At 44.9% G+C, this 11,116-nt stretch overlaps 1 protein-coding gene across 1 annotated transcript; it reads left to right on the forward strand.

Moving 5' to 3' along the window:
* The first annotated feature begins 54 nt into the window (after window positions 1-54).
* LOC125518871 lies at window positions 55-7,361 on the forward strand. The gene is made up of 5 exons (XM_048683748.1): window positions 55-372; window positions 1,881-1,978; window positions 4,668-4,710; window positions 4,941-5,021; window positions 7,045-7,361. Exons 1-4 carry the CDS (start codon window positions 55-57, stop codon window positions 4,980-4,982), a joined length of 501 nt encoding a protein of 166 aa, XP_048539705.1. The 3' UTR covers window positions 4,983-5,021; window positions 7,045-7,361.
* The last annotated feature ends 3,755 nt before the right edge of the window (window positions 7,362-11,116 follow it).

Raw genomic sequence — 11,116 nt, forward strand, 5'->3', positions numbered from 1 at the left:
ACCACCAACCACGCATTAATAAGCCACTAACGCTGCACCGCGGTTAAAAAAGAGATGCCAACAACGCACGACCTATCGCCCACTCCTCCTCACGCCCGCACGACCTATCGCCTCCTCCTCCTCCTCCCAACGGAAGTCACAGCACGGAAGGGCAGCCGCGGGAGCCACCGACCGACGGAGCCACCCTTCGCCGTAGGTCGCCGCGGGAGCCGTCGCGCTCTTAGCCGCGGGACGCCGCCCTTCGCCGCAGGTCGCCGCGGGAGCCGCCGCCGGGGACGCCGCCGCGACGCCGCGGGAGCCGCCGACGGAGCCGCCCGCCGCGCCCTTCGAGCCGCAGGTCGCCGTTCCTCTTCTGCTTCCCGGCGGCCAAATGTGAGCGTACAACCAAGTAAGTTTATTTTACATAGTTGTTTCTTGGTACACTGAATCTCAACTATTCCTAATGACGATTCTAATCATCTGATAGCTGAGCAGCTAAGTCAACCGCTTGCCTCATGGCCTGAATCTCAATCGTGAATGCATCAGTGACATGAGCCATCCGGCCAGCTTTGCAGGCCACCACATCCCGAGCATGATCCCGAACCACCACACCCCAGGCTGCATGATATTGGCCTGGAACAAATGCGCCGTCAGTGTTAAATTTTAGCGTACCGGGTTGCGGCGCTCGCCATACTGCTGCCTCTTTGTGCACGCTCTCCTTTTTCGGACACATAACCTCCATACTGCTGCCTCTTTTGTATTGAAGGATGCACAGTTGTACACTGAGAACTCATTTAGCAGCGCTAATAATCATTTGACTAAATGATTCAGTACTCAATTCATCTTTGCTCCATTAGGCCCACGAAGCCGTGCACTGAGGTGCTCAACGAAATCCTTTTTCATGAGCTAGCTTCTTTTCTTTCTTCATCTACAAAATGCAGTACATGGTTGTCTAAATATGTGCAGCTTTGTGTAATGGCAATTTGTAGATGACATAATGAAATTATTTAGATATAGCTGAGAAACGTTAATCTATTTGACAAAACAATGGCATCTACAATAGTTCTGCATAATGAAGTTAAGAACAATGTCTGTGAATTCTGAAGATTTTCAATAGTTCTGATGTATGTTAACTTTATAAAATACATGCCTTAGCCACCTTCTACTCTTAGTCCTAAAAAAATCGTTCTATTGGGTGAAACACTATATATTTCTGTGAGTGCTAATTGTGTATTGGTCAAATGGAATTAGTAAAGTAAAACATGATTGTGGAGTTAACCATGTCACCCTGTTAGTAATCCACACCAGCCCTGTAGGTAACTGGGTCATCACACACAAGCAGAATCTGAATATACGATGAGCAGTGCTTTCTGCAAAACTGCAATTATTCTAACTTTTAGCATATAAAAGATCAAAGAGAACAACACTTGCTAATAGACAGTAGTGCTCCAGAGTGTCCCACTGTATGTAAGAATTTTTACCCCTCCACTAAAAGATCTATTGGTAATAAATATTTCCTATTGAGACAAATCGTCTGCTGTTCTTTTGTTGAATGGATACAAGGCACCCTGCAGCCTCTCTACTTGCAAAATAAATGCTCTTCTTGGTACACTCATGACAGTAGACCTTTTAGCTCAAGTTATAGAAGTATAATTTTTAGGGTGCTTCCTATTTGGATATGACGTGCTTTAGTTGGATTGGCTAAAAAGATTGAACATCCCTGTAAATGTATTTGGTTCAATTTTTTTCTTCAGTTGGAGTTGCAAAAAAGATCGAACATTCCCATAAATATGTTAGATCTCCTTTGCATTCGCACAAAAAATGTACCTCATCAATGAAATCTCAACTATATATGTTTCAACCATGTTATGTCAAGTTCTCATTGTTTTGATGGTTTCTAGGAGCATGTGGCAGAGGAGCGGAGGCATGGGACGCAACATGGGGCAGAGGAGCAATGGCGTGATGGTTGCGCAGAGGGAATGTCCGTGAGGACGAAACGGTACATATTTTTAGGGGCTAATTGCGGGGATTAATTAAGCATGCACTTAACTTGGTTGATGGTTGATGGCTTGATGCTCAATATTGGGAGGATTTCAACTTTCTCATTGTTGCGGTCTATGGCGAGAGCAAAGTACAAATGCGATTATTTAAATATATGGACTAGCTAGAAAGCATACCAAAAATATGCTTTTTGAAAGTACCCTTTCCTCTGAACATGTATGTATCCCAGTGCTCCACATTCCATTGAATTCTGGACAAATATGCTACTTCCTATCACTACCTTTTCCTCTATTACTTTATTATATCTTGCTAATTTTGCCTTTTTTTTAGAAACGTAGTATGCTAATTTTACCCTTTATATCTATTACTGAATTTGTAGATGATTAGATTTTCAGAAAAAAATATCCACATCTTGGCGAATCGGCACCGACAAGAAGAAATAGAGTACTGCAATTCAAGTTCATGAAGTTTATGCAGAAATATGTTTTACTTCTAGAGCCTACTAGACTTGGAGCTAATTGCATTTGATTGCTGAAGTACCAGTCAATCTCTTGAGACTGGGTGATGTAATTATTGCAAATCTCTGGGTTGTATGGTGTTGGGGAACGTAGTAATTTCAAAAAAATTCTTACGCACACGCAAGATCATGGTGATGCATAGCAACGAGAGGGGAGAGTGTTGTGTACGTACCCTCGTAGACCGAAGCGGAAGCGTTGACGCAACGTAGAGGAAGTAGTCGTACGTCTTCCCGGTCCAACCGATCCAAGCACCGTTACTCCGGCACCTCCGAGTTCTTGGCACACGTTCAGCTCGATGACGCTCCCCGGGCTCCGATCCAGCAAAGCTTCGGGGAGGAGTTCCATCAGCATGACGGCGTGGTGACGATCTTGATGTTCAACCGTCGCAGGGCTTCGCCTAAGCACCGCTACAATATGACCGAGGTGGAATATGGTGGAGGGGGGCACCGCACACGGCTAAGGAACGATCACGAAGATCAACTTGTGTGTTCTAGGGTGCCCCCTGCCCCCGTATATAAAGGAGCCAAGGGGAGGGGGCGGCCGGCCAAGGAGGGCGCGCCAAGGGGGAGTCCTACTCCCGGTGGGTAGGACTCCCTTCTTTCCTAGTTGGAGAAGGAGAAGTGGGAAAGAGGAGGAAGAGGGAAAGGAAAGGGGGGGCGCCGCCCCCCTCTCCTTGTCCTATTCGGACTAGGGAGGGGAGGGGCGCGCGGCCACCTCTTGCCTCCTTTCCTTTTCTCCCTTAGGGCCCATGTAGGCCCAATAACCCCCCCGGGGGGGGGGGGTTCCGGTAACCCCCGGTACTCCAGTAAAATCCCGATTTCACCCGGAACGATTCCGATATCCAAATATAGGCTTCCAATATATCGATCTTTATGTCTCGACCATTTCGAGACTCCTCGTCATGTCCATGGTCACATCCGGGACTCTGAACAACCTTCGGTACATCAAAATACATAAACTCATAATGAAACTGTCATCGTAACGTTAAGCGTGCGGACCCTACGGTTCGAGAACAATGTAGACATGATCGAGACACGTCTCTGGTCAATAACCAATAGCGGAACCTGGATGCTCATATTGGTTCCTACATATTCTACGAAGATCTTTATTGGTCAGACCGCATAACAACATACGTTGTTCCCTTTGTCATCGGTATGTTACTTGCCCGAGATTCGATCGTCGGTATCTCAATACCTAGTTCAATCTCGTTACCGGCAAGTCTCTTTACTCGTTCCGTAATACATCATCTCACAACTAACTCATTAGTTGCAATGCTTGCAAGGCTTATGTGATGTGCATTACCGAGAGGGCCCAGAGATACCTCTCCGACAATCGGAGTGACAAATCCTAATCTCGAAATACGCCAACCCAACATGTACCTTTGGAGACACCTGTAGAGCACCTTTATAATCACCCAGTTACGTTGTGACGTTTGGTAGCACACAAAGTGTTCCTCCGGCAAACGGGAGTTGCATAATCTCATAGTCATAGGAACATGTATAAGTCATGAAGAAAGCAATAGCAACATACTAAACGATCGGGTGCTAAGCTAATGGAATGGCTCATGTCAATCAGATCATTCACCTAATGATGTGATCCCGTTAATCAAATAACAACTCTTTGTCCATGGTTAGAAAACATAACCATCTTTGATTAACGAGCTAGTCAAGTAGAGGCATACTAGTGACACTCTGTTTGTCTATGTATTCACACATGTATTAATGCTTCCGGTTAATACAATTCTAGCATGAATAATAAACTTTTATCGTGATATAAGGAAATAAATAATAACTTTATTATTGCCTCTAGGGCATATTTCCTTCATATGGTACATGAGAAATAACGGTATGTTCAGAGGGGATTTTAACACCTTCCAAATCTATTAACATTTTTTAACACTCTGTCATGTTGAGTGGGCAGACTCACTTGCCTTTTAGACTTGGTTAGCACTCCAAATGCGGCATTTAACCTCTTGCTGATGTACCATTATCATCAAATTATATTCAAAAGTTTGACTCTCTTTGTTAGATCTTTCATACCAGAACACCTTTTCACTTTACATCTGGAAAACTAACATAGAATGGGTACAAAATGGTTTGATGGAGAATGATATGCCATAAGAATAAGAAATCAGTATCATTTTTTATCTAAAAGTGTTGCTTCTTGCAGGTATGAAGTAGTAACTCCACTAGAGAACATCATGGATATGGAGGTGGAGCACCCATGCTTTTCATAGATATAGATACTGATATTGCCATGTTCCGGTGAAGGGTAATCATTGTCATATGTGTATTCTGGAAGTTGAAACGATTAAATACATAGTAAGGGCTTCTAAGTCATGGTTACTATGACTTACCACATGGATGGACTTTCCTGTCTCATATCTTCTGTCTGAATTGCTCTCACTCATCTTGAGTTCTTGACTAAGATATATGTCTGCAGCCCCTGAGGATTTGGATGAACAGTATGTCAATGTCAACCTAGATGATGGTGACTTCTTCTACGTCGAGCATCATCATCAAGGTATTTCTTTCCACAAACAGAAATTAAAATGTGTAGTGATGGATGAAAATAGAACCTAAATTAAAATGTTATAGCTTGGAATACACTTGTATGCACCAATAAATTCTACTGGCTACCTCCATAAGTGAAGCACAAACCTTGGTTGATATGATAGTAGACTGTTGGCTGACAGAAACCAATACCCGGATTTGTTGGAACTAGAAACTCCAACTTGTAATGTACTTTCACCATCAACTGCTAAGCCATTAACTTTTTAGTCTTTATGCGTGAGCATTAGGTTTGCGGAAATTATATCGTTAGGTATAATTTTTGCTTACAAACATGCTCTGAAGTCTGAACTGGGATGTGTCCATCTGCTTTGAGCTCCAAGATCCATAGAGCAGACAGGTCAGAAGAAATAAGATTGACCTTCTTCCGAAGAAAATAAAATGAACTGTGCTAAGTTGCGATGATGTTGATTGGAGAAATTATCTATCTACTACCACTATAAAAGCACGAAGTGCGGAGATCCAAAACAACATCTTACGCGTCTATTGATCTCTATATGGTCCAGATCGCCCACTAAAATGTGTTTGATTAAAACACCTGTTTAGCAACCGCAATCGTGGAAGTGGTAATCAAAACAGGAACCACCACACGCCGCACCCGCACACATCCATTCCCATCCCCGCGGTAACCTTCACGACTAAATCCACCACTCACACCTCCCCCACCCGCGTCGTCTCCTCCTTCCCGCTCCCTCCCCTCCCCCTTCCCTCGCCCTCTTCGAATGGAGCCCAGTGTAGGGCCTCCACCAAACCCTAATCATTCGGGGGCGGTGGCTCGCCCGTCTGCCCGCCACCCGACCTCAATCTGATTGATTGCTCCCAGCGACCGCCCGGTGGTTGCGCCCCTCGCCCGCGCGGAGGCGCCAGTGGTCAGGACCGGCGGAGGCTGTGCGTGCCGTGAGGCGAAAGGAGCAGGAGCAGGAGGAGGACGAGGGGGCGTTGATTCCGTGCGGAAACAGGGACGAATGTTGGAAGGCTGGAGGAGATGGGGAGGGTGACGGTGAATGGGAGCAGCGGGACGTCTGGCGGGGGCGAGCTTTCTACATGGATGCCAGCCGCTATACTGATGGGAGGAGGGGCGCCCGCGCCACCAACAGGAGCGAGGGCCGCCGCCGCCGCTCCTCCTCTGATGGAACATGCTGCACGGACCGCGAGCGCGGGCTGCTGCAGCAGCTCGCCGGACACTCTGACGCATGTCGAGGCCCACGCACTAACGTGAGGTTCTTCTTTACCTAACACTACTTTTGATTAGATTTCTTTTACCTTTCACATCAAACCGTTGGTTGGGTGTAGGAAGCTGCTAAATGGGACTAAGCATTGGTTGCTCATTGCATCTGGGGTTAATCTGAAAACACCAATTTTTCCACCTTGTTCAATTAGAGGAACCTGCACTTGCGACAACAAAAATTAATAATGGACAAAAATGATGAACATCAGTAAGTTCATAGGCAGAATCCTCAATGGTAGATTTGGTAAAAACTCACAAATACAAAAGAGTAACAAAAAACAAGACTATACTTGTGCTCCTAATTCGCTGTTGGGGATTGGAGTATTTTTAAATGCTACTACTAAGAAGGGAGAATAGTATCCTTGATTATTAAGATTCTTCTTCGTATTGGTGCTTGGAGTAGGTTGATTATAATCTTGCAATCCTGCTCAATAGGTGCAAGATGTATGATAATTTTTTCAATGGAAACTACAGTGAGCTATCTATATCTTCTGGTTATAAGCGTTCTGGCATCATCTACGATTTTGCTTGTGCACATGTCAGAGATTGGTCATGCTCCTTCACTGTTGATTTGTATTCCTCATAAAGTTCTCCACTGATGGTGTTAGATTTTTTGATTAAAATGATATTATGGTTGTCATATATTTGGTACTAAGAAGGGACTATGATGATTTTTTAGTTTTACAAGCTCTTAATATGGTTATCAAAATATATTCTATTACTGAAATGACCTTTTAAATGATGTTAGGAATCTGCACTTTCCCATATATATACCACGAGGTACTCCTGAAGTTGCAAGAAAAATACTACAGAAAAGCTTGTGAACTTTTGGAGGATGTTTTGAAGACTAACAATTGAAGATTTACTACATTTAAGCACCCTGGTTAAACCCATGTATGCCTTTTAGTTTTTCGGGCAAAACCTAAGTATGCCTTAACAAGGAGATTTGTAAATTTGTATATTCTTTCTTGTGTACAAGGTATTGGACCGATGTATGCTTCTATTCTTGTATTTACTTCTTGCTTGGACACTTGAACTAATGTATGGGTGATGTTTACTGACCAACTTTTAATCTCCTTTGCATGTATTTCTAAGTTTGGATAATTTGTTGTTTTTGTTTTTAATTTCTAAAAATCCACTTAATTTGCAATGTTGCACAAAAATTATATTTTGAGTAACTAATATTAGTAATCAAAATTACTTGTTCAAACCAGTTATGGTGAGAGAGAATAAGTATCATTTTGAGGGGCAATTTTATTTAACAACAGTTTCATGTCCATGCTAACAAAAAAAGATCTTGCAACTCCAGCAACATAGACCTAAATATAGTTCACTAGATTTATCTTTTCTAAATGTTGAATTGACCTCACCATCTCAGTGTAATAGTAGATTTACAATATTTTTCATATTATATAATTGTTGATTGTGTGAGATGGAATTCCACTTGGCAGTGTTGGAGAAGGATGCGTTGCTAGAAAAGAAGGGAGAGGGCGGGGCGACCAAACAAGATAGGAGGAGAACTAGGCAAGATAGTCAACTTCGATGCGGTGCTTGAGCAGAGCCCATGGAATTCTTATTAGATCTAGATGGGTCTCTTTAATAAGTTGTGGTTATCTGTAATGGTGACCTGAATGTCATGCACAAACATATATGATTTATTATTATTTTGACTGGATATGGTGTACCAACTCACATGCATGCAAACTAATTCTATTAGTCAAGATGTGATCTACTTATTCAATTTTGAATTTTAACAAAACGTGTGTTACACGTTCACGCTTGCTAGTTTTAATATAAAATAAACCGTAGGTCGGATGGAAAAACTTTGTACATGAAAGTTGTTCAGAACGACGAGACGAATCCGGATACGCAGCCCGTTCATCCGCCACGCATCCCTAGCATAGCGAACACGCAACTTTCCCCCTTCGGTTCATCTGTCCGAAAACGCGAAACACCGGGAATACTTTCCCGGATGTTTCCCCCCCTTCGCTGGTACTCACCTCCTACCGCGTTAGGTCACACCCGTCACATCTTATTGCCATGTTATGCTTTGTGGTGCTATGTTTGCTTTATATTTACTGTTTCTTCCCCCTCTTCTCTTCGGTAGACCCCGAGACCGATGCTGCCCTTGTGATCGAACTACATCGACTACGACCCCCCTCCTTGCCAGAGCACCAGGTAAGCAACCCCTCCTTGAGCATTCCGATATCGCCCATTTCTTTCCCTCTCATGCTTGCATTAGAACTGCTACTGCTTTCTGTATGATCCTACTCTGATGCATAGCCTGTTTGTCGTTACCTGCTTTCATACCTTACCTGCTTAACTTATCCTAAACTGCTTAGTATAGGATGGTTAGTGATCCATCAGTGACCCCACCTTGTCCCAGTTGCCTCCGCTTTATGTTCGATGACTCGATCAACGTGATCGACGTCCAGGCCCCGACACCGCACATCACCCCCCTAGTTGTACGACTCTGTAGAGTTACCATCGAGTGCCGAGGGTGGAACCTCTTACATCACTCCTGATGAGATCTCCGTAGTGTAGCTTTACGGTCGAGGTCATCGAGGGTGATTTCCTCCTTAACCACTTCCGTTACGGCTCTGTCGTGCAACCCATCAAACGTGAACCTCGAGGGTGGATCCTCTTACGTTCACCTTGATGGCAACATCGAGTGGAATTCTCCGGGGGTGATTCCTCGGGTTTCCCCCTTGGTGTTAGACACACAGTTACTATGACTTTGCACTAAACCATGTTACCAAAGACGGGTCGACCCTGAGTGGTACCCGCGTGAGCTTAATTGCGGGTGATGTGGAGTCGGGTTGACCTGGAAGGTGCCCGCGAGATACTTACGAGGCGTGGTCGGGCATTCTTAGCCCTTGCTGCAAGTACTCGAGACGGGGCGACGGGGTCACATCGATTGTGAGTCTCTGCTCGTTACCGCGCGTTCCTAATCCACTACGATTTGGATATCTGATCCGAGGGGCCTCTGGCCTGATAGCACTAACCATCACATGGGCATAGTATGGGCCTTCTGCGTTGTATACATCAGCTGAAGCTTAATAGACGTCAGCGACTGAGCGGCACGCGCCGGGTTGGACTGGAAAGCACCTACCTTGTTGAAGGATGTAGCTAGGTCTGCTCACCGGCCGCGTTCGCAACGTGCAGGAGTTCCCGGGGAGATGGCCCATGACCCCTGGGGGCATAGGTTTAGTCCGGCGTGCTGGCCTCTCTATTAAGCCTAGGTTGGGTTGCGGCGTATTGTTTGGCCGAGGCCGGGCATGACCTAGGAAAGTGTGTCCGACCGGAGTTAATCGAGCGTGGTGGGTAAGTTGGTGCACCCCTGCAGGGAAGAAAACATCTATCGATAGCCTGTCCTACGACAACGGACACTTGGAGTTGTATCCCGATCGATACAACTAGAACTGGATACTTGTGATGAGAACTGGATGGTGATGAGTTTTGGAATGTGTTGACTCTTGGATAGTATGGCTCTGGGATTGCTTTCTTGCAGGGAGTCGAGAAAGGATCTCTGGCCGAGGTTGATAACATTACTGCTACTTTACTTTATGCTACTCTACACCCTCCTGTTGCTGCAAGATGGTGGTTTCCAGAAGATGCTAGTCTTCGATAGGCTAGGCTTTCCCCTTCCCTTCTGGCATTCTGCAGTTTAGTCCACAGATACAGCCCATCTCCTTTGATACAGATGCATACTTGGTTTAGATTTGATGTAAGTCTTGCGAGTACTTTGGATGAGTACTCACGGTTGCTTTGCTACCTCTTTTTCCCCTATACCCGGTTGTTGCGACCAGATGACAGATCCCAGGAGCCAGACGACGCTACTAAAGACTACTACTACCCGGAGGATGCCTACTACTACGTGAAGACCGTAGACGACTAGGAGTAGTTAGGAGGCTCCCAGGCAGGAGGCCTTGCCTTTTCGATCGTTGTTGCTTTTGTGCTAGCCTTCTTAAGGCACACATGTCTAACTTATGTCTGTACTCAGATATTGTTGCTTCCGCTGACTCTTGTGTATTCGAGCCCTCGAGGCCCCTGGCTTGTAATATAAAGCTTGTATTATTTTAATTTGTGTCTAGAGTTGTGTTGTGATATCTTCCCGTGAGTCCTTGATCTTGATCGTACACATTTGCGTGTATGATTAGTGTACAATTGAATCGAGGGCGTCACAAGTTGGTATCAGAGCCGACTGCCTGTAGGAATCCCCTTCCAAACTCCTTGGCCGAAGTTGAGTCTAGTCAGTGAAAACTGTTTTACTAACATGGCTGTGTGGCTTACGGCCCCACGTCGCCATTGGGAGATATTATGATCTTTTACTCCTCGCCTATACTCTGGGACTCTGATCTCTCTTCCTTTCGGGTTAAATTTTTACTAACTTGACATTAGGTTCTCATAACCACTTCATCCCGGAGAGCCCCTTCACCACAGATGACCGACTGTTTCATCAGAAGACTCTGAAGGTACTCCTCGATGAGTCCCGAGATCCTGTGCCCACTTCTTTGCAGCTCCCTACCACCGATATATCCTTATGGGTAACTATATACACTTGTCATTCATACAATCATTCCTTGTTGCTCTTGTTATTACAAGATGCCCTGAACTGCTCTCCTTTGTTCCGAGAATCCTTTGAGCTTAGTGCCTTGCAGTTCCTTGTCATCTGAATACCCCTACGGATAACCTTGTGCACCTATCGAGTATCCGCTCATCCTCAGTTGACTCATGTACTTCACAAAAGTCTTCGTAATACCATTCGTTCTTGTGAAAATCCTCAATAGCCTATTGTTCTTGAATTTCTTGCTTGCTTG

This window comes from Triticum urartu, chromosome 7 (genome assembly GCF_003073215.2).
Source record: "Triticum urartu cultivar G1812 chromosome 7, Tu2.1, whole genome shotgun sequence".
Classification (NCBI taxonomy): Eukaryota; Viridiplantae; Streptophyta; class Magnoliopsida; order Poales; family Poaceae; genus Triticum; species Triticum urartu.